At 48.8% G+C, this 27,288-nt stretch overlaps 1 protein-coding gene across 3 annotated transcripts; it reads left to right on the forward strand.

The window, feature by feature from the left end:
- Positions 1-9,702: 9,702 nt before the first annotated feature.
- Positions 9,703-22,627, forward strand: ATF3 (activating transcription factor 3). 3 transcript variants are annotated; one of them, XM_060131179.1, is made up of 4 exons: positions 9,703-9,871; positions 15,768-16,011; positions 19,850-19,957; positions 21,166-22,627. In XM_060131179.1, the coding sequence occupies exons 2-4, from the start codon at positions 15,772-15,774 to the stop codon at positions 21,361-21,363; spliced, it is 546 nt and encodes a 181-aa protein (XP_059987162.1). In that variant the 5' UTR covers positions 9,703-9,871; positions 15,768-15,771; the 3' UTR covers positions 21,364-22,627. The 3 variants fall into 3 exon arrangements, with proteins under 3 accessions (XP_059987162.1, XP_059987153.1, XP_059987171.1); XM_060131170.1 differs by lacking the exon at positions 9,703-9,871 and adding an exon at positions 9,958-10,468; XM_060131188.1 differs by lacking the exon at positions 9,703-9,871 and adding an exon at positions 10,505-10,704.
- The last annotated feature ends 4,661 nt before the right edge of the window (positions 22,628-27,288 follow it).

Consider the following 27,288-nt stretch of genomic DNA (forward strand, 5'->3'; position numbering starts at 1 on the left):
TCAGCACACGTAAAAGCGTTATGTTTCATGGATAATTTTTACTTTGAATAAACAACATATGAGAGTGGGGTACCAACATCTCCTCAGTTCATGTGGTTTTGATCGCCTCCCCTGACCAGTGCTGCAGCCTCCTGACGCCTCCTCCCACATCCTCCTCTCCCATCCAGTCCCCCCTCAACCCTGCACCAGCAATTTTCCTAAACAACATCTGCTGTGTCCATCCGTTGCCAAAAGACCCTGTGGCCCACCTCTCCCCTGTGTCCTGGGACACAATTCAAACTGATTATCACAACCTTCAAGGCCTATCACAGTCTGATCCTCGCCCACTTGCTCCCCATTCCCCTTCCCCTCCATACATATACCTGCTCAACAGCTGCTTCACCATTCTCCAGACCTGCTACAGGTTTTCACAATTCTGTATTTTCACTCATTGCATGCACATTCACATTGCATGCACATTTACATGCACAAGCATGTGTCTGGAACAGTGCAAGGAGCTGGGAATGAATGTAGAGATGAGCAGGGCACAGTCCTTGACTTTCTGGCACCCATTGCCTCTGCATATGCTTCTCTCTATGCCTGGAATGCCTGCCCTCCTCCCCTGCCCAGAAAATGCTCAGCTTCAACATCCAGCTCAAAAGTCACTTTGTCTATCAGCCTTTGCCAGCTCTCCTGGGTAGAGCTTTCCTGCACCACTTTAGCCCTTATTACATCAGCCTACCTGTTGTCAAAAGTCTATCTCCCTATGAGCTAGTCTATTTCCCTGTGAGCATCTTCCAGGCAGGGAAGCATCACTGTGTATCTGCAACTCCCAACATACCACTCAGCACATACCAGCACAGAGTAAGTGTCCATTAAATGCTTGCTGTATATATATATATATATATATATATATATATATATATATATATAGCGACTGCAATGTGCTGGATACTGTTTCATGCATCTTAGTTTGCCACCCAAACAAGATTTTAAACTCCTCAAGGGCAAAGGATGCTCTTATGTTGCCCTTGTAACCCCAAGATGTCTAAACATACTGCTGAGCACAGGCTCTGGCAACAGGACAGAATTTGAAGGATTGACTGGTAGGTATAAACTCACCGGAGTGACTCACTCCACCCTCAGCCACTCCAGTTTCAAGTACAAGTTCATCATCAGATGATTTCAGTTCATCATATTTTGGGAAACAGAATAAAAGTCCAAAAAGCCCTACTCGGTTTACTCAGTCAATAGCAGGGCTTATGTTTGTGGTTAAAGCAAAGTATGGAATAATTGCAAATCTGGCAGACAGGATAGTATCACGAGGGCACAGGGATCTGGAATTTGTCACGTGGGAGTCTTCCGAGACTTTAGGAGTATGGTAAGGTGCATACTAGAAGGTTCCATGCATTCAACAAGACTTTGGTAAAGGGAAGGGAGGTGCCCCTTTTCAAGAAGAAGGCAAGGCTAAAGGAAAGTAAGCATGTGTAAAGCTCTCTAAGATTTGGGGGATAGTAGAGCTTAACGGAGGTTTTGAAGGAAATCAGACCTGTGTTTGAATCAAGTGCCTAAGAGCAATTTTCTTAACCTTTCTGAACTTTGGTTTCCTCATCAGTGAAACTGAAATGATAATACCTACCTCACCGGGTTATTACAAGGATGAAATAAGATACTGGGTATTTTTAAAAGTGCTTACATTGTGCCTGGCATGTAGCATGTGCTCAGTAAATAGTAATTACTAAATATGACCTAGACTTGCATTGATTTTTTTGTTTGTTTTAAAATCAGTCACTAAGTCGGCCTGACAGATGGCGCTTTCCATTGGTCTCTAGACATTTCTGATGTATCAGGGTTCTTTATGATGTGTTAGCTTCAAGGGTAAGGCATGAGGAAGGACAAAAGTGCAAATCTAAGGTTCTTTCCGCCATCCCTGGCTCCCACCCCTCTGCCACTCACCCTTTCAGCTCCAGGGATGTTGTATGTGGTCAGCCACGAGCACAGGACACCCCTGAAAGGTGGTCCATCCCTCTCACAAGCACCTGTTCTTTACCTTGGCCCTATCTTAGCAAATGGAGCACCTTCTGGAGCAAAGGGCAAACAGGGGGCTCAGAAGTCTGCTGCTAAACTTCCTTTCGGTGTAAGAATTTATTTTGTTTATTTTTTTTTTAAGATTTATTTATTTTGGCTGCGCCGGGTCTTAGCTGTGGTACACGGGATCTTCGTTGCGGGAAGATTTTAGGGAGCCTTTTAGTTGCAGCATTTGGGCTTCTTATTTGCGGCATGCATGCGGGATCTAGTTCCCCAACCAGGGATCGAACCCGGGCCCCCTGCACTGGGAGCATGGAGTCTTACCCACTGGACCACCAGGGAAGTCCCCTGGTATAAGAATTTATGATTCTGCATACTAAGTGAAGTAATTCAGAAAGAGAAAGACAAACACCACATGATATCACTTATATGTGGAATCTAAAATACGACACAAATGAACATATCTACGAGACAGAAAGAGACTCACAGAGGGAACAGACTTGTGGTTGCAAAGGAGGAGTGGGGAATGGGGGAGAGAAGGACTGGGAGTTTGGGATTAGCAGATGCAAACTATTATGTATAGGATGGATAAACAACAAGGTCCTACTGTATAGCACAGGGAACTATATTCAAAATCCCATGATAAACCATAATGGAAAAGAATATGAAAAAGAATATACATACATGTATAACCAAATCACTTTGCTGTACAGCAGAAATTAACACAACATTGTAAATCAACTAAACTTCAATAAAATAAAAAGAATTTATGATTCTGGAGAATTTTAAGAGAGCCACTTTTCCTCTGTGAGCTCAACATCCCCACCTATCCAGTGAGCACACTGAACTGTGTCAGAACTCCCCAAGTTTTCCTGTGAGCATTTGTTGAGAGACAGTAGGTGTCGTGGCCAAGCACCCTGACTTGGGAGCCAGGCTGCTTGAGCTCAAATCCTGCTCTGCCACTCACTAGCCGTGTAACTTCTGGCAATCATTTACCCTCTCTGTGCCTCAGTTTCCTCATCTACAAAATGGAGATGTCCACAGTAATTACCTAATAGGATTGTCATGACGATTACAGGTATTAACTCTACGTAAAGGGCTCAGCTTACAGTCTGGAACGCTGTGAGTGCTATACAACGGCATTGGCTCACATTATTCTACACTTAAAGGCAGAAGAGAGGGAACTAATCCCCCCAGGGTCCTAGGAGTATAAGTTTTGGTAGCCCATCCCAAGCCCAAAATGTATTTGATGTCTTCTTCCTTTCCTTAAAAATTCTTGTGTGACATATTTAAATTCAACATATCCATATTTGTTTAATATAAAACAATATTCAAAGCACGTATTAATTAAGACAAACACTCCAGCAAGACGTCCTGTATTTATCTCCTGGCTCTGGTGCACAACGGCGTACCCGTGTACATGCTTATGCCCATTTTGATGGAAGTAGATGATTTCCAGGGTCCTCTTGCCTCTGGCTTTTTGTAGTTCGGAGAATCAGTACCACCAGACTCCAGGAACCTGCTCCAGTGGCCACCAACCTGGCATCATCCATGCCACCGAGCTGGCACAGAGATGCCAGAGCCGAGCTGCTACCTGAACCACAGTGAGCAGTTGCCTGGAGGGCACAGGCAGAAGCGTTGCTCCAGCTGTTCTGCCTCTGTACTACTCACCCCTGCCACAGACTAGATTGTCTGTTCTAAGGTGGACAAACAGAAAATGAAGGGGGATGGGAAAATAGAGAGAGGAAGGATTAAGGGAGATGCTTCATGGGAAAACTGCCTGCAGGGGTTTTTTGTTTGGATGTTAGGAAACAAGGAAAATGCACTGGTAGTCATGATCATTCGAGATCCTTCCATCTTCCACTGTGACCCGTGCAGCACTTGAAGATAGATATCAAGACCCTTTCTCTAACTCCATGTAAACAACCTGGGCAATGATGGAATTTGATGCCTCTCCCCAAAATAAAGATTTAAATTTGTACAGCACTCTAGCAACACTCTGCTAAAAGTAGGGGAATGACTAAGTAAATCATATCACGACCATAGCCCATTAAAAATCACGGTAATAAAAGTCAAGACAGTGGTGACCTCTGGTTGGTAGAGAGAGGCAGGTGTGATCAGGAACGGTCGCATGTGGGCTTCTAAGTACTCGAGGTGGTGGTCTACTTCTTCACTTGAATGGTAGGTTCTTGAAGTTTGTTTTACTATTATCCTTTTTTTTTTTTTTTTTTTGCGGTACGCAGGCCCCCACTATCGCAGCCTCCCCCGTCGCGGAGCACAGGCTCCGGACGCGCAGGCCCAGCGGCCACGGCTCACGGGCCCAGCCGCTCCGCGGCACGCGGGACCCTCCCGGACCGGGGCACGAACCCGCGTTCCCTGCATCGGCAGGCGGACTCCCAACCACTGCGCCACCAGGGAAGCCCTTGTTTTACTATTAAAATGAATATATATGTTCTATAATCATCTGTATGTATGCTACATTTCACAGTAAAATGAACATTTTTTAGAAGAAAAAATTATGGTAATAAGGACCGCATATAATTCAGAAATAAGCAAAAGAGCAAATTTCAAAGCTGCTTGCAATGTCGATCACAACTCTGTTTTTAAAAATCATATGCATAAGAAAAAAGATCAGAGGGAAACACACCATATTGCTAACAGTGTTGAGATTACAGGTAATCTTTTTCTGTTGCCCATTTCCCAAATCTTCATAATGATAAAAAAAAACATTATACTGAATCCCCCAAAGGAATCTTTAAAAGTATGAGTCTTTTAATTATTTTCAAATGACTCTCACACCTGTTATCTCATTGCTTCTTACAACAATGCTTTGGGGGGAGTCAGTATTAAATAGTCGATATTAAATATGAAATAAAGTTTATGGACTGGAACACAGATGAAGGGTTTATGACTTGCACCAAGTCACTCCGTTGCCTGGAGGGGAAACTTCGAGTGGCTCCCAGGTCTCCTGAGCCCTGCTCATCCCCTGGCTGTGGGGAATTGGATGCCCCAGGGCTCTAGGATCTCCACTCTTAAATGGGAAAAGCTGCTACCTGGGCTTTTGTCCTGTGGTACAAAGTGGGTTTCTATGGCATAGAAGATGGACTACACACCAGAAGGTCCCCAAAGATGCATTCTCCGCCTGGGGTGCTCCTCTCACAGCCCCTCCTACCTAGCAAGGCACCAAGTCCATGGGTAAAATTCCCTAGAGATGTTCAGAGATAAGAAGGGGAAGAAGAAGAAGGAGGAGGGGGTGGGGGGAAAGGAAGGTTGTCAGGACCACAGGCTGTGTTTGAGAGTAAAGTTGGACAACTTTTCTTGACTCTAGTTTTTGGAGGGGAAGAGAGATGATTGAAATGAGTCTGTTCCTCGTGCTCTCCAATGCCTTCCTCCTGACGCCTTCCCTCCCTCCAAGCTCTCTTAGGAGGGGTTGCCAGGGACTCGTAGGATGGCTTCTGCAGAAGGTCTCCATTCAAGACCCTTAGAGCTCAGCCCAGGGCTCCTCACTTCAGAAAAGATGGGGCCTTAGAGAGGGGAAGATCCTTTGCTCAGGAATACCAAAGGCAGAACCAGACCAGAACCCAGCTTCCCCCACCCCTCCCAGCCCACCCTGCACTCCCAGATCCTAGCCTGGGGCACTCAGCACTGGTCCGTCCTGCACTGAGGAGAGCCCCAGATGTGTGCCAGAGTTGTGTGGAAGGAAAATGGGGATTGCTTTCATTGTTTTCTTTGTGGGGTCCTAACCCCACTCCCGTGAAGATGGTCATTCCTGAATGAAGCTCAGCTTCATCCACAACTCTTTGCCACTGACTACGGGGACAGAATGGGCTCTGGGAGAGATTTCAGGGGTATCCCCAGCATGCCTCCTTTGATTCATGATTCATGATACCACTACTGAAGACTGGCTGTGTGCCTTATCCTCAGTGAATCCTTATGTGTTAGATGCTCTTACAAGGGCCATTATTCAGCTGAGGAAACTTAGGCACAGAGAGTGAAATGACTTATCCAAGATGACACAGCCACTACGTGCTGAATCCAGAATCAAAGCACCACCTTCCACATTTCAGAGCTTCCCCATGTTTCCTGAGGAAGCAGACTCTTAAATTAGTAATCCCCGCATTCAAATTCACTTTATAGAAAGTGTGGGCTTTGGAAAGCAGAAGAAAGAAGGAAAAAAGTCTACCCCACACCTTTTCTGGGGTGACGTGGGTTGAGCCAGGAGGATAGAGCTGCTAGTACCCTGACTGATTTTAACTTGTGTTTCACTTGCCTCTCTAGAGATCTGTGAGCAAATACAATCTTGAGGTTTGATGAAGAATAATGGGGGTGGGGGAAGGAGTGGGAAGGGACTGTTCCCTGGACTAAGAAACTGCTAAAACCTTTAAATATCTCTTGAACTTTTTTTTTCTTCCTCTTTTGGCTCCCTGCAATGTTTTGATGTTGAGATTCGGTTGCCACAGTGGGCTGTTTTTAGCTGCCTAGTTCCATCCCCTCCCCTTTTAACTTTTCTCCCTTCCTTTTGCACATGCCCCAACATGAAGTTTCCAATTCTTATCTCACTCAGCAAAACATACTGGGGCTGGTCTGAATGTAGATTCCCCAGGCAGTTCTCCAGCGTAAAACCTCAGCAATATTCAAGTCTCTGCTTAACCCTCTTTCACTGAGGATTAACCCCTGAAATAACCCTACCCAGGGCTTGCTTCTCAGGGAGGGGAGAGGCATTCTTTTCCTTTGTGTAGAGAAGCAGTTTGGTCTGGGAAGCTTTTCTTGCCCCTCCTCTAGATGATACCGAGTGTGCAGGCTGGACAACGGTGGGTCCAAAGTCAGGGTAAAATGAGGACGCACAGAACTCATACTGATCACGCCTCAGGGGCACACACCTTGGGGCTCCCTTCCCCTGCCCTTTCCCAGTCTCTCTTCGATTAGGCAGATTTCACGGCTCTCCTGGGGGCTGGAGGCAGGGAGGCAGGCAGCGGCCGTTTTTGTTTTCCTTGGATAGGAGTCCCATTCACAAGGGGGTGGACTGACTTCTCTGTCAAGATTCTTATCGCTTTTGGAGTTTCAGTGGGAGAGCGAGGCTCAGACTTCTGCGAACAGCTGACAGCATTTCTATCCAGGTGTGACTTGGGGATTCAAAACCAAGAATTATTAGAATGAAGCAGATTTAATAAGAGGAACGGGAGGCACCACGGTAATACCAGCGGTTGTGAACTTCTCTGTCTCAATTACCCTTCTCGTGCATTGTTTTGTGGAGGCTGGTCTAGCTGTTTGTTTACCTACACCCGAAGCCGAATTTCCCCTTAACGACAGGACCAAAACCTCCACAAATCTGGCTTGGGTGTATTAATGGAATCCTAGTTTAAAATGTTAACTGGTTAAAGATTCCAGTAGGCATTTCACAAAGGAAAAAAAGCGGGGGGGGGGGGCGGGGGTAGCTTTCAAGTGTTCTCCCCCATTTCCTTGTTTCGCTTTATAATGGTGCAATTTATTCGAGAGCAGCGGACAAGTAGATAGGAAAGATATGTAGATAACCTCAAATAACTTTCATGTAAATTTACAAACGCCTTTCCTTTTGCTCTCGCGGTGTTCTAGGGGTTGTGCCGACACGCCCCGGGGTCTACCTGCCAGCCCGGGGTTTACCTGCAGGTGCGTGGTTAGGAGGGCGGAGTGTAGGAGCGTGGGGTGAGGCCAGGAGGCCCGTTACCAGGGTGAAAAGTAAAGCAAAAACAACGGCCCCACTCTGGCCGTGTGACTTCGCTGGAAACCCGGTGAGGTCCCGGGCAACATCCCGGGATCCTGCGTGGAACCTCTGGGCTCCCGGACGGCCCGGGGGCGGGGGGACTTCCAAGGCGGCTCTCCGCGTTGTCCTGGGCCCCGAAGCTTGGGGGGTGTCCCGGTGAGGCTCGGATTCGGGGGAGAGGAACCTGGGTGCGGGGGACTCAGTTTTACCTGTAACTCTGAGGGTATCTATGCCAGGCTGCTGGGCAATCGGAGAGGCTGGGGAGAGAGACAGATTCCCCGAGGGTGCGGGACTGTGTGTGTGTGTAAGGCAGAGAGAGACAGAGACAGAGACAGACAGCCCCCCTCCTTCACGACTGTTAACACCCGAGGGCTGCAGGTGCGGCGGGGGTGCGGGAGAGATCTGGGCTCTGAGAGCCTTCTAGTTCCTACCCCAAATTACCAAACTATGGCCTTGGGCCGTCTCCCTCCCTAAAGGCAGCTGGAAGCAGGTGCCCCTACACCCCACGGGCGCGCACGGGTCTCCCTCCCGGGCGGTAACGAAACATGGCTGGCCACACTCGCGTTCATCTATATTAGTCCGTGAGCAGTTGACAAGGTCTCTGGTTCTGCCGGTCTCGAAGCCTAGACAGCTGAGGTCGGGGAATCGGAACTGGGAAATCGATTTTAAGGTTCAAATCCAGTTCCGCTGAAGGCTCGGCTAGAATCTGGGCCACAAGACCCCGCCCTTCCCGCCACCGGCTTTAGGGCGAAAAGGATTTCTGCTGCGGGGCCTTATTTCCGCTGCAGTTAGTGCGTCCCCAGTCCAGTCCGTCCGGTCCCAACCCAATCCTCTCTGGGCGCAGAAAAACACAGGAAAGCCGAAGATGGGTTTTCCCTCAACATTGCCAGAGAGCGAGGCGACCCGCGCCCCGTCCCGCCCGCGGACACTAAAGCACCTTTTCTTTACTCCTCTCCCTGGCCTCTAGGCTTCAGCCTTACTCTTAGCCCCTCTCTGAGTTGCCTCTGATTTTTCCAGGTCGCTAATCTTTTCACGGGCTTGTTCGTTTCGCTGTCAATTTCAAACGCTTTGGGGTTGTTAAAAAAATCCTAACCCCATAGGGTCCTACCACTAGGCCTGGCCTCAGAGTCGGGTTCCCAACCTGCCGGGAGACGGTTCCGCGTGTGCACCCCTGTGGGTTGTGCCGGGGCTGCGGGCGTGGGCGCACAGAGCCCGCGGAGCTCTCCGCGCTTGAGTTAAATCACAGACTTCTCACGGTCCCCGCCACAGAGGTCACCCCCGGCGGGTAACGGTGTGGGTTCACCGTAGGGGTGCCTTTGAGCACTTCTCCCACACTGGGGAATAATCCTTCTGTTCCTATCCCGTCCCCTACTTGAGAAGGAGGCTTTTGACTGCGAAGGGAGTATTTTCACGAAGCACCAGAAAATGACCACGCATTTTAGAGAAAGGTCGCTGCTCGCTTCCAGCCTCACCTAGTCTGGGCAGCGGCCAGGACCCGTCTCTCCAAACTCCCCCCTCCGCAACTTAGCGGAGGGAGAGATGCCAGCGCGGTGGAGTCATGCCGCTGGCTTGGGCACCATTGGCTCATGCCTGGAACACGCAGCGGCGAGTACGCACATCTGGCGGCCAGCCCGGGCGGCTCCGGTCCTGATATGGAGAGAGAGGGCGGGCGGGTGCGTGTGTCCCGGCGTGCGAGGCCGGGAGAACGCTCCCCGGCCGGCTCCTCCCCGAGCTTGCATCACCGGTCCCTCTTTTCCCCTCCTCCTCTTTGGCCCCTCCTCTCCGCCCCCCACCCCACCCCGGCTTTCGCCCAGCCTAGTTCGGCTGGTTCTCGGGGGAAGCTATTAATAGCATTACGTCAGCCTGGGACTGGTAACCCGGAGAAGGGCGCGCCGCCAGCCCGAGGGCTATAAAAGGGGTGATGCAACGCTCTCCCAGCCACAGGCGCACGCAGCGAGGCGCGCACTGCACAGCGCTCTCCCCGCGCCGCCGCTCCAGCGGACCCGCCAGCCCGCGCGCCGGCTGTGCGCCCTCTGTGCTCGCCCGCCGGCCCCACAAACAGCCCGACCCCACCCCGACCCCGCCCGCCCTCCGGACCCTGGGCGCCCCGAGTGGAGCCAGGAGGTGAGCGTTGGAAGCCGAGTGAGCGCGGCAAGGGTGGCTCGCTTTCATTCTCTTTGCGCCCCTCTGGTAACCAGTCGCCGGCCCCTGCGCCCACCCCCGACACTTGCCCCCCGCCTCTGGCTTCGAAAGAACTCTGGCTGAACTTCTCCCAGCCACCACTGCTTCTCGGCGCTTTAGAAACTTTATCGCAAAGAACTTTCTCTTTTGACCTGGGGCGCGAAATGCTCCTGGCAACCGAGAGGTCGGGCTCCCGCTCCTTCACTGGCGTCGGAGCACAGCTCCTCTCCGCCCTTGCGTTTACTTACCCCCTGGGAGCGGTCGACGGGTGGTGGGTGCTCAGGGTGTCCGAGCCTATCGGGCTCGCCGACCGGCTCCATCCCTTGATCGGTGCGCGGGCACTGCCACTTGCGAGCCCAGCCTTCCCGAGAGGCGCGGAGGCCGATGCTCGCGGAAGGGCTGCCCCAGAGGCGGAACGGAATGAATGGGGAAGGAGCGGGCGAGCCGGGGTCGCGCGCGCGGCCGCTGGGGGTCGCCCTGCCCGCCCGGGAGCGCCGGGAGGCAGGACAGCGCCGGTAGCCCGGAGCGAAAGTTAGTTGGGTAAGTTTACAGAGGTGGCGCGCGCTCATGTGGCTGCCCTAGGGCAGAAGGCGGAGAGGCTCCCGGCACAGATGCCCAGTGTCTGGGCCGGAGACTTCCTGTCCCAAGTTTCTCACACGCTTTTCTCTAGTACCTGTGACTCAAGCTCTGGCTCTTCCTCTGGCGTTTCGCGGATTTCTCTGCTTTCCATCGGGAGACCCACCGTGGGGGGAAGCGACAGTGCGAAGCCAGTTCAGGTAATTGAGAGACTGGCTCTGTGGTCTAGGGGGCAGGACCCTGAGAGCTTACACTGCACTTGATGTCCTGGGCCTCCCTCAATATACCCAGCTGGGAAATGTGGGCATATAGACCTGGCCCCTCTGTTTGCGGGCACGAGGTGGTGGTTGGACTGGACAACCGTTACGGTCCTGTCTGGACGAAGGTTTTCAGATTCTAGGGGGGTGTAATTGAAAGACAAGGGACGGATGAGGGGACTTGAGTGACTTGAATGAGGGGGCTTGGACGTCACTGGCCGGCCTCCGAGGCAGTGGGGGAAAAGGGACTTCTTTTGTGTGGCATCTCTTCCCTTCCCCACGTTCTTTCCACTGGAATGGTTCTCCTTCTCTGCTCCCCCCCCACCCTCTTTTCATCTGATCGAATCACTTCCTTTCCTTCTATTTTCTTTTCCCTAATTTCATTTCCAAATCGCACATGCTTTCTTACAAATAAAGGAGCTGCTAATCCCTTGATGGAGGCAGAAAAAAAAAAATTGGGTGCTAGAAAATCTGGGTGCTCTCTTAATGCACTTGTTTCAGTGTGGGTGACGGTCACATGTTTGGGGCCTCTGTCTCTTAACTTTAAGTGAAGGAGAAATTGGTATAACTGTCCCCCTGTTTTGCATGTAGCATTTGTTGTAGAATAATGCTACTGCTTTGAGGATATCCTGGATGAAGACTGGGGTGGGGGTGGGTTTTAGTGTTATTATTGTCTGGGTGGTTTCAGAGGTAACACCGCAGGCAGCATCCGAGGCACACAGTGTGACTAATATACAGTACCCAGCACCTGTGGCAGCTGTTGGAGCCTCCAGATCCTTCCTATTTTAACCCCACCATTCTCTCTCCCCCTCTTGGTCTTTTCTCCCCATTGTCCCCTTTCTTCCCCTCCCTGTCTTAGTCCTATCAAAGCCTCCTCTGTGGGGGGTACAGGTTCCTAGGACTATTGACCCTTCATCTACCTGGCCAATGGCTCTGTTCTCCATTTGCCTCGTTGGTTGATCCTCGCGGTGTTGAATCTCTGTTGGTGATGAAGCAAAATGAGCAGCAGGTGGATGGTCAACAGCTTGGCCTGGGCTGGGCCACTCGCCAGCTTTATGGCCTTGGGCAAGTCACTTTACCTTCCTGGACCCCATTTTACTCAATTACAAAATGAAGATTTGACCTGGACGACTCTAATATTAGGTGTTCTATCCCATTGGATAGAGCTCATGGTTTCTTCCCTTTTCAAATGGGCTGGGCATGGGACAGGGTCAGTGGTTCCAAGTGTTACTCAGCCTGGAGAAGAGGAAGTACATAGCCAGGACACGACAGGAACCGGAAACGGTTTCATGTGTGAGACCTGGTCATTTCTCAAGTACTTAAGACCAGTGGGGACAAGCTGGGGCCAGCAAATAGTGGGATGGAATTGATCTGGTGCACCAAGAGCCCAGACAGAGGTCAAGGTGCAAAAGAAGCTGTCTGTGACTGACCTGAATTTCTTGAGGGTTCCAGTTAATTCATGATTAGTGGGGCTCAACTTCATTGACAGCAACATTATGAGTCCCCCCTGAAATGGGGAAAGTGGAATCACAGTAATAATGGCTACCCAGGATGTGTGTAAATCCACCTTCACATATCTCATATGATCTTCCTGACAGCCCTGGGAGGGAACTGGGGCAGGCGGTATTGGTCTCATTTTACACATGAGGTGACTGAGGTCCAGAAAGCATGCCAGCGGGTGCTCAGCATGTGAGTGGTAGTGATAGGCCTGCAAGCGTCATCTCTGTCCTGATGTCTAGCCTTACACCTACAACTGCAGTGTCTATATACCTACTTCCAGTGGGCTAGGAGAAAGACCAAGACAGGAAGTTAGTGAAAGAACTGGCTACCTACTATAAGATGTTTTATGAGCAGTGCTTAGTGGAAAGAGATGAAAATTAAAAGTGAAAATTCAAGGTAGTAGCAGCTACTAGGAAATAAAATCTGGGAGCTGAATTTCCAGTTAAAGAAATATATGAGTAAAGTTTCACTTTCTTGGAAATGATGAAACTACCGATTGTATGACACGATTTCTGATTAGAGATAATGAGAAGCAAATGCAGGTTCTTTGTAGTAAGTCTAGACAATTTTAAGGTCAGTACAGAAAGTCAGCTCAGAAAATCTTCTAAAATTTTTTCTTCAAAGGGGGATGTTCAAGGGTCTCAACTTTCTTAAAAACTGAAGGTTTAACTTCATTTTTCTTGTAGGGGCACAGCCTGAGTCTAGGTTGATCACATTTTAAGAGAATGAGGCAACAAATAACTGGAAAGTATCTCAAGAAACTGAACTTTAGCTGAGTGCAGGAAAAACCCAAATCGTTACAGTTACAACTGCTTTACTTTCTGAAAGGCTTTTAAACATTTTTACAACCTGTTTCCATCCTCAAGTAAGCCCACCCAATGCTTTTCATAAAAACATTCCATACCACTGGCATTCTTCAGTTTCTTTCATCAGGACTGCTGACTTTACACTAAGAAGGGGGGAAAAAAACCCCACACAGCAGACCCCAAGCCCTGAAAGCTCATTAATAAACTTGGGAGGTGAAATGGAACTACGCTCAACTGTGGTGGAATTCAAACTGCCTGTGCAGAAGGGAGCCATGCCGTCCTTCAGACAAAGGCCAGCCCAGTGGTAGCTCTGAAATCCATCCCTGAACTACTGCGTTTTTAATAACGTTGGAAAGGGAGGGAAAACACAATTGCATGGGAGAATCTTAAGCCTCTGGCTTTGGAGAGCTGGTTTCTCAGAGTTTATCGGAAAAGTCTCCTCCCCGCATCCTAAGATTACAGGATTCAACTGATAGAAGAATATCAGTTCTGACTCATGACACAGGGCTTTGGGAAGAGAATCACATACGTTTCCTGGGTTTCTCTGAATAGTCAACAATGGTGGTGTTCATTGGCCTGGAATTCTTGCCACCATCAGTGTATCTTGGATCTTAAGGGGGATTGTAGAGGGGATGTACAGGGTATTGTATTCAGAAGTGTCTGAGATCAAAGACAGTGACCAACCACCCACCCACCTGGACCCCACAGAGCATCTGTTGGGAGAGCCAGCCCTGGGCTGGACAGATCTCTGGGAGGCCCAATAATAACATATTTCCTAGTTGCATTATATTTTCCAGGGCATATTCAGGTATTATTTCTTCAATGCCTTGCACAACTCTGGGAAAATAGGGTGATTGTTTTTAGACTTCTTTTACAGAGGAGAGAGAAGGCTCTGGGAGGTAAGATGATGACGCATAAGGAAGTGAGCCTCAAATCTTGATGTTCTGACCCCAGACTGGGAATTCCTAAATGCAGGCAGCAGTCTGAGTGTGCACCCAGGCAGAGAAAGCTCAGGAATTCAATACAGAATTCACATTTTCCCCATGGCTCTTTGCTTAGTCTCCCTTCCATCACTTCAGTTCCAGGACCCTCACCCATCCCCATGCCTACTCCCAACCCTCAAGAAAAGTTTGCTCTGGCTTTTTGTTTGCTTTTACAATTTAGAATAATATTCTATGTTCTGTAAATTAAGGGCATGAGTTCTGGAGTCAAACTTAATTCCAAATCCTGATGCTGCCTCATACTAACTCTATGACTTTGGGCAAATTATTTAGCTTGTCTAAATTTTAGTTACTTCATCCATAAAATGGGACTAGGACCTAACTGGGTGCTCATGAAGATTAAGTGAGATAAGGCACATAAGGTTTCTGGAATGAAGGAGGCACTTGTGAAATGTTAGCGACTTGCCGAAGGGCTTCTCTTCTGTCTGGATTTAGCTAATGACCTCAGGTCCCCAGGTTGACAGGGATGCTCCAAGGGGACCGCCTGCCCTGAGAATCCCCACATTCATCGCCCCTGGAGAACTGAAAGCAGGGATGAGGGGGGACGGCCACTGCTGGAGGGAGTATACAGCAGGAAGAGATTTATGGAGGGCTATTCCAAACTGGGGCCATGGAACCATTACTATTTCTGCCCTTTCTTGCTTGCTTTTTTTTTTGTCCCTTTGTCTTCCCTGGGCTGTAGAAGGATAGGGGGTAGATGGGACCTCAGAGGCCATTTAACCGCCCCTTCCTCATTTCATGTATTCAGTCGGATAGTCTCCAGCAGTCAGCAGGCATTGGGAGAAGCCGGTGCCAGGGGCTGGGTCAGGCTCTGGAAAGAGCAACAGTGGAGACTCCATCCCGGTGCTGTAGGAGTTCCCAGACGTTTGTCACATAAAGGCTGAGACTCAGAGAGCTCGGGTCACACCACTCCTTAGTGCCAGAGCCAGTCCCAGGCCCCCTCTGAGCCCAGCCCAAGCCCTTCCAAACATCACAGGGCTGAACAACACTCCCCAAAAGAGGTCCAAATTCTGAGCTCCTCACTTTCCTTTACTCTGAGGTCTTTTGCTTCACCAACCTTTACCTTAAGAAAGGGCTACTCTAGTCCCTTGTGACCTGAATTCCCACACCCCAGCCAAACTGGGACGAAGAAATGCACCTGCTACAGTTACTGTCCTTATTCTCAATGACTTGGATCCAACTTCCCAAGGGGGAAGCTTCAGAGAGATATTTGCTAAATTCAAAGGTCCCCCACTCCTTGCTTTTACTTCCACTCACTGATAGATTTAACTTGATTTCAGATACCTTCCAAGTTTTTCTTTCTTTTTTTTTGAAAAGGAGACTGCAAATGGGGTTACATAATAGTCTCACTGATTTTTTTTTTTAACGCTCTTCCTCTTTCAGGACTGTTTGAGGCTACATTTGCATATATGCACACCAGCCAATACTAATAGCTCTTGTGAATTCAGAATAGCCTGAAATGCCACCCCTTATAAACTTCAACTAGGCATTTTATCCACATCACTGAGCTGTGTATTTTAAGAACCTGTTTTACTCAAGATGAGGATGGTGTGAAATGAAAACAAAGCAGAAGGCCGAGGGCTAATGGGACCTTCTTCTGGGGGTGGGGCTCAGGTATTGGAGGTCGCAGGTGCGGGGGGGTCCTTGATCCCATGCCCCCAAATCCCTGAAGTAGTTTGGGTTTTGATGTGTCTTTCAGCAAAATGATGCTTCAACACCCAGGCCAGGTCTCTGCCTCGGAAGTCAGTGCCTCTGCCATCGTCCCCTGCCTGTCCCCTCCTGGGTCACTGGTGTTTGAGGATTTTGCTAACCTGACACCCTTTGTCAAGGAAGAGCTGAGGTTCGCCATCCAGAGCAAGCACCTCTGCCACCGGATGTCCTCGGCGCTGGAGTCAGTCACCGTCAGCAGCAGACCCCTCGAGATGTCAGTCACCAAAGCCGAGGTAGGTTCTCCCAGGGGTGCCCTTTCTTCCTGCACTTACTTATTACACAGCTACCATGCGCCAGGCATGCTCTAGGCAGGGGGCTTCGGCCATGAATAAAACAAAATCACTGCCCTCACAGGGAGCTTACCTTCCACTGGGAGGAGACAGACAACACACAAGATAAGTAAATCCATAAAAGACAGACAGGCAAAGGAGAAAAATAAAGCAGCAAAGGGGGACAGGGGAGTGGGGTAGGAATGGGGTTGCTGTTTTAAACCAGGAGTTCAGGGGAGGCTTCACTGATAGAATCGCCTTTGAGCAGAGACTCGAAGGAGGAGCGGATAAGGGCCATATGGGTATCTGGCAAAAGATCAAGAATAAGGGCACTGAGGGAGGGGCGTGCTGAGGGCACAGGACCAGTAGCAAGGAGGGCCAAGTGGCTGGGGTCACATGTGGGGTGGGGAGTGAGGCAGGCGCTGAGCTCACGGGTGGAGGCCAGATCACGTTGGGTGTTGTAGGCTATTGTAAAGACACGCCGTGTACTCAGAGTGAGGTGGCGAGCCCCTGGGAGGGTTTCTGAGCAGAGGAGCGACATGGTCTGATATTCCTAAATGATTACCCTGGCTGTCGAGTCGAGAATGGGCAGTACGAGCGAGGGCAGAAGCAGGGTACCGACACGAGAGGGTCTGCATCGGGACAAGGGCCGTGAGGTGCCGAGTTGTCAGCTTCTGGAGCTGTCTTGATGGTACAGCTGATTTCCCGGAGTCATACATCGGGTATGACTCCAAACAGGAGTCAATGGTGACTCCAAAATTTCTGGCCTGACCAGCAGTAAAGATGGAGAGCCTATTTGCTGCTGAGGTTGGGACTGCAGGACATTGGGTGGGACAAGAGCAGGCATCCATCCTGTTCAATGCCCCAGTGGAGGTGTGAAGGAGGCAGTTGGATACGTGGGTCTGGAGCTGAGAGGAGAGTCAGGGCCAGAGATACAGAGTTGGAAGCCATCAGCGTATGGATGGTATTGAAAGCCATGAATCTGTCTGTATGAGATCACCTTCGGTGTCCAGTTGTTCTGAAGAAGCAGAGAGTGTGGTGATTGTTTTCATCACTACGAGAACCCAGGTGGCCAGGCTGTGGAGCAAGGACCAGTCGGCCATGCTCACAGCCTCGGTACAGGTTCTGCTCCAAGTTCACTTCTGTCTCTGACGCTTGTGCTGTTCTCCACTCGGCAGCCTTTTATAAGACACCTGGAGTAACAGGCATGGTGAGAAGTCTGGGAGGTGCTTGCTGGCAATGCTGTGGTGGTTCGAGAACTTCAGAGCTGAGGTCTCAGCTGTTTTGTCGGCCTCCGCCTCATGGATGAAAGATGGGAGTGTTTCAAGCTCACTTAACTGGCATGGTCACTGCCTTTAGGCAAGAGGTAGTGGACCTGGCCAGAAAAGAACTGAGTTTTAAAGGAAGTTGGTTAGGAACCTTTATGATTCTATGAAAGGGGGGGCAGGTAAATAATGACTCCTGTATAGAACTGATCTAAGGGTTAAATGAGATGGCATTTGTTAGGGGTCTAGCAGAGGGCCTGGCTGAGTGTTAGCATTCAGTGAATGGTAGGCAGGACTACTATATGATGCTATATCCTTAAGGCAGCATTAGGGACATTGGCTGTACCCCCAGTTAACCTCAGGGCAAGTCACTGGTGCCCAGTCCAATATTGGAAAGTGCAGGGTGGGAACATGGGACACTCAAGGAAAATATTTAAAAATTTTTTTCTAATTAAATCTTGAAATTACAGGATGCAGTGGAAGTAGTGGGGTGCCATGGAAGGAAGGAAAACATTTTGGAGGGATATTTGGAGGGTTCTCCAGAGCAAGAAGCAGGCAGCCAGCTTCACGGAAGCAGTCTTAAAGTCATCCAACTCATGTATTGTGATTTTTTTGTTCATCAAGTGACCTTCTGATCTTAGGTCAGTTTAACAAGTAGATTTTTCTACTGGGAAGAGAATGTACCAAATGACCTAGTTGAATGTTCTGGTCTCCTTGGTGGCTGTAATTCTCAACTTAAGGCACTGAGCCTGTGAAACCCACGGGCATCCTGTGTATCTGGGCAGCGTGAGCCTCCTCCCCAGATCCCAGGCACCTCTGGGAATGCAGCACGGTGGAATGAGGCAGCTGTGGCCAAGAGAGGACACAGGACCGGGAGCCACAGGCCTGGGTTTTACATCCAGTGTTGTAGCCTACTGGTCTGCTGACCATGAGCTGGTGATTCCTGGGCCTCCCTTGGCACATTACTTTTGGCCACTCTGTGCCTCATTTGCACATCAATAAAGTGAGGGGATTGATCTAAATGGCCTTTAGAAAGGCTTTTCCATGTCTGACACTTTGTGACTCTGAGATTTGCTCTACTTTCAAGTACTTCCTTTTATGAGAATACTTTGAATCCTCCCCCACTGTCCAAAAGTATCTGTAGAGTTAGTTGCAAAGGAAATTCTAGACTTGCTGAATTCTTAATGAAGACATTGATGATGAGGTTAATGATGATAATAACTAAAGCTTCCATGGCACCTAAACCCTGTGCAGAGGGCTTTACATAGATTAACTAATTTGACCCTCATCACAACCCTATTGGGTAGGTAAGATTATTGATCCCATTTTACAAATGAGGAAACTGAGGCTCAAAAGAGCATAGTAACTTGCACAAGGTCTCACAGCTAATAGGCAGTGAAGCTGAGATTCAAAGGTAGTTTAGTCTAAACCCAATGTCCGCCTATGTGGTTCTAGGATCCAAGACATAAAAGGTAGAAATGCCTCTCATCGTATTTCCCCCTTGGGCTTTGTTTCCCTATGTTGTAAAGCCTCCATCTCAGCCCAACCTTAAGTCAGTGTCATCTAATCCAAAGTGAGAGGTGAGGTGATCGTGGCGTCCCAGGATCTCTTTGATTTGCAGTGAGGCTCCCATGGCCTTTCCTGCTGTCTGGAGCAGTGACAAGTGACACGACAAAGTTCTGACATTAGTGGCCTAAACCATCACCCACTCTGCTCACTGTGAGTGCTTCACTCCCGCTGGACTCTGGTCTCTGAGCCAAGTCCAGCAGCCAGACTTTGCTCGCTCCCCATCAGTCCAGAGGCGAAGTCAGGATCAGAGTGAACTTCACAGAGGACCAGATGGTAAAGCAGGACAGGGTTTTGTTCTCTGAGGATCGCAGGGCTGGCTCAGGGTGGGGCACAGAGGAAGAGATCAATATCAACTTGTTCGATGAATCAATGGATGGTTCTAGTTCTCCACCCACAGGTGGCACCAAGCCATGGGCTGATAACGCCACTTTGGTTGGGGAATAGGCTTGGGTTCCTCTTCTCCAGGAGCTGCACGGGCTTCTCCTGAATTTAGGAAGGAGGTGCTATGATGATGTTCCAGGTGAAGATAGAGATGAATCGAAGAAGAGGCAGGGGGAATGGGTGGCAAGGTGATATTCCTGAGGTCATTCCTGGTTCTAGGGGAAAGGACGTATTTACTGAACAAAATCTGTTTCTTGCTCTAGTTGATAACCAATAGTTATCACTTTGACTATCAAACTCCTATTTTAAAATCCGTATGTTTTTTAAAAGTAAAATAAATTTAATTTACTAATATTGCCAATATAATTTTAACTGTTCTTTGATTTTTCATTATTCTTGAGTGTGTGTGTGTGTGTGTGTGTGTGTGTGTGTGTAGAGGTTGCATGCAAAAGTCTAGGGCTTTACTTCTCCCAAATTCTTTAGGGCTGCCCCAGTTTGTCAGTTTTAGCTGGAAATAAAAGGCAGTGTATTTTAAGTGGATTAAATTTCTAGCCTCCCATTAAGCTTGTGCCTCTTGAATTTTACAGGTAGCCCCTGAAGAAGATGAAAGGAAAAAGAGGCGACGGGAAAGAAATAAGATTGCAGCTGCCAAGTGCCGAAACAAGAAGAAGGAGAAGACAGAGTGCCTGCAGAAGGTGAGTGCCTGTGTGCCTTGCTCCTTTCTCTTGCTCACGCCTGTCCCCCGCCAACCTCACGTCACGTGAGGAAGGGGAGTTTGAAAGCCCCCGCCCAGAAATGCTTTCCCAGGAAGGGCATTGTAGCTGGTAGCAGAAATGCCAGTTGCAGAACGACGAAGTAGCAAAGCTGTTAGCACAATGAATGTGACTCTGGGTGTGTAAGAAGCAGGTGTGTGAATTAAAAACCACAAGATCATCTGGTGCCCATATTCCCCCTCGGCCGGTCCATACACGTCCAGAAGCCTCTGGGTACGGGATACGTCAGTCCAGTGAAAGAGGCTTCAGTTGCCCATTTTCCTCAGGAAAGAAAGCTGCCACCTCTCATCTGGCTCACTGTGAAAAGCCTTTAATTAATCTCTTCAAACAAGCTATTTCCTTAATCCACAGGCAGAGGTTACACTTTCTTTGCTTTTCTCTCTCGTTCTTAACTCTGCAGCCCTTCTCTTTGGTGCATCCAATAGTCTGTGCTCCCAGCTGCATTCAGCCGGCTCCCCTTCCAGAAGGGAGAAGCGCCACTGGCAACGGCATCTGCGGGCAGCTGGAGCAGGCCGTGATGCAGTCTTTCCAGTGGCTGTGTCCCCTCTCCCAAGTGTAGACAGGCCAGGGCAGAGTCTTCACCCAGGTTCCACAGGTCCCCAAGGGTTCTGTCAGTTGCTTCAGGGGGTCAGTGAAAATTAAGACATTTTGTTTATCGCTATGTACATTCTTTCTGGGGAGATGAGCTTCTCAGTGAAATCAGTGACCCACAGAAGACTAAGCACCATGAGTCTGGATTGCCTTCCAGTCCCCAAGGCCCTTTCGGGTCCAGAAGACCTGCCCATGGGCTGTTGTGCTTGTGTAAAGGACATCTCTTTGCCATTGCTTCTATTGCTGTTTCGTTACTGTTAGGGTCACAACCTGCCTCAACCTTGAGTGGAAACTCAAGGCATCTCTGAAGGAGCCTCCAAGTTCAAAGGCTTCTCCAGGCTCTGGATTCTCCCAAACCTAATGCTGCTGTCCCGGCTTTGTGGGGCACTGTAGCAGGGAGCCAGCGGCCATTTCCAGCTTGATGAGCCCCGACGTGTCCCAGCTGTTACCCCTTGCCACCCAGGGGCCACCAGCAGGCCACCCCGTTCCTCATTGGCCCGTGGCTTCCCTTCCTAATCCCTCTGCTGCTTGTCCCCCAGGAGTCAGAGAAGCTGGAGAGTGTGAATGCCGAACTGAAGGCCCAAATTGAGGAGCTCAAGAATGAGAAGCAGCATTTGATATACATGCTCAACCTGCACCGGCCCACATGCATTGTCCGGGCTCAGAACGGGAGGACTCCAGAAGATGAGAGAAACCTTTTTATCCAACAGATAAAAGAGGGAACATTGCAGAGCTAAGCAGCCGTGGTATGGGGCAACTGCGGAGTCCTCATCGAATCCTCCTTTTACATCCAAAACCCTGAAGCCATTGGAGATCTGACTTCCTGTGCACCTCTTGAATCCCAGCAGCAAAGAACCATCACGGTGGGAGGGCCCTCAGTGACTTTCCACTCTACCCCAGAGTGGACTTTGGACCAGGGCAACAAGGGCATCTTTTTCCTCAACTCCAGAATTTAGGCCTTAACATCTTGGCCTTCCTTGGATTCTCCGGATGGCCCCTGGTTAGGGTCCTGCCTGCCTTTCATCTGGATTCTGCAAAAACCAGGCCTCCCACCATTAGGATTCATGCAGAAGCATCATCTGTACCCTGGGTGGGTGGGGTGGGGCCACCTCCTCTGCTGCCGCTGCCACTGTCACTTGTAGGGGACGTGGAGTGAGAATGGCATTTTGTGAAGCTGTGCGATGGCTAGGGTTGTGCTTTCTAGCAAATATGCTGTTCTGTACAGGAATTACCGTGTGCAAGGCGTTCGTTTCAAAACTAGGCGTTGTGCTCTTCTGACGTTTGCGCCACACAACACCACTGTGACTTTCTCATCGCTTTCCTCAGATCTGGTTTCTGAGAATTTGGGGGGGGGGTTGTCTATCATATCAGCACGTGCAGTGTCTTGCAAAGTATTCAGGTGGCCAGAAGAGGTTGTCAGCCCCGGGAGAACAGAACTGTGCCAGCCTGGACTGAGTGCAGTTTTGTGCCAACAGAAAAGGCCTCTTCCCCTTGGCACCCAAGCATTAACGCACGTCCTCTGTTGCAAACTCAGTTATAATGTCACAGGAAGAAAGCAGAAACAGAGTCCAGCTTCCGAAGGATTAGGATTCTCTGCTCAGTGACTTAGGTCAGGAATTTTTTCTAGGCCGGAAGAGCCAAAGAATATTCCATTTTCCTTTTCTTGTGGTTGAAAACCACAATCAGTGGAGATGCATTTGAAGCCAGGTGATGCCTAGGCTTTAGCATTATTAAATGTTAATGGCATTGTTTCTGTCATGCAGATGTTTGTAGAAATCGGGCCCAGAGCATTTATAGCTGTGAGACAGTCACTCACACTGGCCATGAGGACTCTGGCTACTGTCTGTTTAAATTCTGATGTTTCTGTGAAATCCTCAGAGTGTTTAATCCTACTCAGTAGTATCATTACAATTTTCTGTAAAAGAAGATATTACTTATTTATCCTAGTATTCCTAACCTGTCAATAGAATAAATATTGGAACCAAGACATGGTGAACTTAAGTGTTGTGCTGGTTTGTGTTCTTTTAAATTGGTTGTTTGTTGAGATCTAACCATTTCCCTCCCCTCTCCTTTGGAGATGGTGGTGTAGGGGGTGGTCTCGAGCTTTAAATATTCTGCAGGTGTTGTTCTTTGTTCTCTGGGGTGCCACTAGGTGGGATTTTTGACTTTCAATCCTGTTCCTCAGTCTGTGGTTTCTGATGCTCAGTTTCTCATTGACAAACCCTAGGACACAACAGCAAGCATACCCTTTAGATTGTTTGGTATTAAGATAGAATTTTGGGGGCTTCCCTGGTGGCGCAGTGGTTAAGAATCCGCCTGCCAACGCAGGGGACACGGGTTCGAGCCCTGGTCCAGGAAGATCCCACATGCCATGGAGCAACTAAGCCCGTGCGCCACAACTACTGAGCCCGCGTGCCACAAGTACTGAAGCCTGTGTACCTAGAGCCCATGCTCCGCAACAAGAGAAGCCACTGCAATGAGAAGCCTGTGCACCACAATGAAGAGTAGCCCCCGCCCGCCGCAACTAGAGAAAGCCTGTGCAGAGCAACAAAGACCCAACACAGCCAAAAATAAAATAAAATAAATTTATTTTAAAAAGATAGAATTTTTTTGTGTGTGGTACGCGGGCCTCTCCCTGCAGTGGCCTCTCCCGTTGTGGAGCACAGGCTCCGGATGTGCAGGCTCAGCGGCCATGGCTCACGGGCCCAGCCGCTCTGCGGCATGTGGGATATTCCCGGACCAGGGCACGAACCCGCGTCCCCTGCACCAGCAGGCGGACTCTCAACCACTGCGCCACCAGGGAAGCCCAAAAGATAGAATTTTGATATAAAATCTGAATACCTCAACTACCAGTTTCTCTGAATACACAAAAGCCTAAAATGTACACCTGTTGCTCAACTTGAACCTTACAATCTGTCACAGAACTCCTCGTGTTCACTTGAATTACATCTCTTATAAGGTCCAGGTTTGTGTCTCATTGTTGCAAACAGGTATTTCAAATTTGGAAAAGAATGGCAGTGAGGATGGGGAGGAAGAGAGAGTATAACTTTAGACAGGATAGGTGTGATAATTCAAAGAAAACAGTCCACCTAATTTTCTGGAATCTCCAGAGCATATGATTCCTTAGGTCTGGAACAGAACCAGGGTCCCTTGCTCTTTCCCTGTGCACATATGTAACACTCACAGGCTGGGAATAAAAACTGGCTACTCTGCCACCAATGCCATTTTTCAGAGACATCCTCGCTTCCTTGAATGTTCATGCACATGAAGCATGCCTGCTCCTTTGAACTCACGTATAGTTCCTTTAAACTGTCACCTGTGACAAAGGCATCCTAATTTTGCTGCTTTAACTACATATCAGGGGCAGTTCCTAACCTGCACAGAGCATCTGGGGGAAGTACCATTTACCACTTCTTTCAGGAGATAATCTATCTTCCTTGTCTTGGTGGAGGGGGATGAATTTCCTTGCACTTACCTTCTGGATGAGCCACCAATCAGCCGTTATGAAACTTAAGACAGTTTTAAAGCTGCCATGGACAACAACGAATTAGAGAGGAAAGGGGAAGTGGCGATGGCAAGAAACATTGATCTGGGAAACGCATGTAAATCATCAGTGGAACTGTAAGTTCTCTTAACAAATGCATTAAAAATAGTTTTCTTTTCTGTAACCAAGTTTATGTTTCCATACTTTAAAAAGAAAGGATTAATAAGTATTTACCATCAATTTGCTTCGTTCATCTACTTTCACGTTCGACAGAGAGGGAAACTGGGGCTCTGAAAGAATAAACTTGGATGGGATCTCTGCCAGAGTCAGACGCCTGGCTTGACAAGGTCTTTTCCTTGGGCCACCACCTGCTGGGGTTGTGATGTCACAGTGGCAGTGCATGGACAGCCCACCCTCCCTCCTGTCTCCCGCCCTCATCCTGTCCCCTGGCCTTTCCCTGAGATCTGGCCTGACACCTACTTCAGAATAAAGAGCTGTAAAGGGTTCTGGCCCACGACAGGAGTTCTGGAGTTGAAACTTCCACTTTCTGCCAGGAGCTAAAATGCTCTTTTCCATCATTATCTGAATTTCTCCCACGGGCTTTAAAGAAACCCTGAAACCCAAACCCATACCAAGCTTTTCCTCTCTTCTGCATCCCATACTCTTTGGTTGTGTTCAAGCAGTTTCTCCGTGGAGGAAAGTGTTTTCATGGATTTGCCTGAGAAAAAACCTCAGAGGAGGCTGGGTTTCTCCAATGAGGATCCTTCTGAGTTCTCATGGTGGCTCTAACCCCAGAAGCTTCTCTATTTGTCTTACCGAAACCTGCTGTCAGGAAGGAATTCACACTGAAGCTTAAAGGGCCAGTTGAAACTAATGCCAATAATAGCTGACATTTATTGAGTGAGACAATATGCTCAATACTTTACATGCATTATCTCATTTAATCCTCACTGGCAACTGTTATTATCCCCAATTTATAGATGAAGGGGAGAGCTAGGTAGAATGTCCAAGGTCACACAGGTGACCTCTCTAAAGCTGGAAGCTATGTTTTTTAACTATAAAGGTTCTGAACAGGAGTGTGTGTGTGTGTGTGTGTGTGTGTGTGTGTGTGTGTATGCTTGTGATAAAATTCACCACTGTAATTTTAGAGTGTACAATTCAGTGGCATTCAGTGCATTCACAATACTGTGTAACCATCACCACTATGTAGTTCCAGAATTTTTCATCACCACAAAAGGAAACCCTGTACTCCCCATTCTCTGCTCCCTCCAGCCCTAGGCAACCACTAATCTAATATCTGTCTCTATGAATTTGCCTCTTCTGGCTATTTCCTATAAATAGAATCATATAATATGTGGCCTCTTACACTGAGTATAATGTTTACAAAGTTCACCCATGTTGTGACATATATCAGTACTTCATTCCTTTTTATGGCCGAACAATATTCCACTGCATGGAGAGACCACATTTTGCTTATCCAGTCATGTGTTGAGGGACAGGTGTGTGTATTTTAACAGAAGGATGGCCTTTATCCTCAAGGAATGAATCTCTATGGTGGGATTTCAAGCATAACATCAAACTGGAGATAAGAGAGTTAGCAGCAAGGGCCTTTCTCAGAACTTTCAAGTCACAATTCAGAAATCACTTGTTCTCTGACTAGCTCTGTGGGAGTGGCAATGAGGCGGGATGTCTAATGGTACATGCTCCCCACAGGTGTCAAGGCTTCCAAACCACTTCTGCCTGGTAGGGAGGTTACTACAGGACGGCATCTGGCAGGCTCTTGGAATCAAAGCTTACATCTCAGGCTACTCACCCCCCATTTCACTGGGGGAGGACATGTCATAAGAATAACTAGGTTTCCACACACAGGCTGTTTGCACAAGCATAAAGGAAGGGAGGATCTGAGTGCTCCCCTGGATAATTTAATCCCCACGTCAGCCCAACTGCTGTCTTGGGTTCTCTCCATAACATATATACACACATAAAATTAATTACACAACTTCTAATAATGCACCAAATAGGTCTTCTTAAAGGTAGTTAAATCAGTCCAGTTTGAAAACGTTTGGCTGGGCCAAGCTTTCTTTGTGAGGCTAAGTACTGTAGTGGTTCAGAACAAAGGCTTTAGAATCAGGTAGACCTACATTCAAATAGTGCCTCTGCTACCATTAGCTCTGGGAATTTAAACAGGAGATACAACCTCAATTTCTTCACCTATAAACTGGGAACAGTAGTTAACAGTACCAAACTCAGTGCATTCTTACCACCATATGTGAAGAATGCAGCATGGTGCCTAGGAGAAGCAATTTTTAATGTGATTATTAAAAATCACCGTCGTCAACGTTTACTGAGATTTTATGAGAGCACAGACTAAGGATCGCAACTGCCAACTCTACGTTATTCGATACAATTAAACCATGAGCTTAAATGGTTCAAATTTATCCCATCATCTTACATTCCTATAGATTTCATCCAGTAGCTGAATTTGGGGGAGGAAAAGAAAAAGGACCCACACAAAACTTTCCAGTTGAAGACACTTTTATTTCGGTACGCACCTGAGTCCCTGGCAGGATGGGCCTGTCCTCCGCGGGAGGACATGTCCTCCCCCTCCTTTGGGAGAGGATGGGGGCCCTGCCCTGAGGGGGCAGCTGGGGGATGAGGCAAAGGGCTATGCAACAGTGATAGGTCACAATGAGGCAAAGGGCTATGCAACAGTGATAGGTCACAATGAGGCAAAGGGCTATGCGACAGTGATAGGTCACAAAGGGCCCAGAGGATAAAAGGGCTGTGCCAGGGGGTCAGGCTGAGAAAGTGGTCACTTCTCTCACTAGGACTGAAGTTCACCACAGCCTCTTGGGGAGATAAAAACCCAGAAGCAGAAGTGAGGGGAGGCAGAGGGGGAGCCTACCATACCTCTCTACACACTTGAAGAGATTCAGCCTGGGGTCCAGGCACCCTACAGCGTCCCCGCTGTGATCATCTGTGCCCCTACCCACGCCCCTGCCTCTGGGAGACCCTGAGGCAAAGGTGGGGCCTGTGGGGCGGGCTTGGAAGACCTGCCATAGGGCTGCCTGTGTGTGACGAAAGAGCACCGCAGCTCGCTCTTCTGCCAGTGAGGCCGAGGGAGGGGAGAGCCAGGGGCCCACCTTAACCGCGCTGCCTGTCGTGATCAAAGGCAGCC

Source organism: Lagenorhynchus albirostris, chromosome 2, assembly GCF_949774975.1.
Source record: "Lagenorhynchus albirostris chromosome 2, mLagAlb1.1, whole genome shotgun sequence".
NCBI classification, from domain to species: Eukaryota; Metazoa; Chordata; class Mammalia; order Artiodactyla; family Delphinidae; genus Lagenorhynchus; species Lagenorhynchus albirostris.

Excerpts from the sequence above, each read along its gene's own strand:
- ATF3 (XM_060131170.1), top strand. The coding sequence starts at position 10,353 with ATGGGGAAGGAGCGGGCGAGCCGGGGTCGCGCGCGCGGCCGCTGGGGG. Across the intron at positions 16,012-19,849 it reads TGTCAGTCACCAAAGCCGAG|GTAGCCCCTGAAGAAGATGA; the intron begins GTAGGTTCTCCC and ends TGAATTTTACAG. Across the intron at positions 19,958-21,165 it reads AGACAGAGTGCCTGCAGAAG|GAGTCAGAGAAGCTGGAGAG; the intron begins GTGAGTGCCTGT and ends CTTGTCCCCCAG.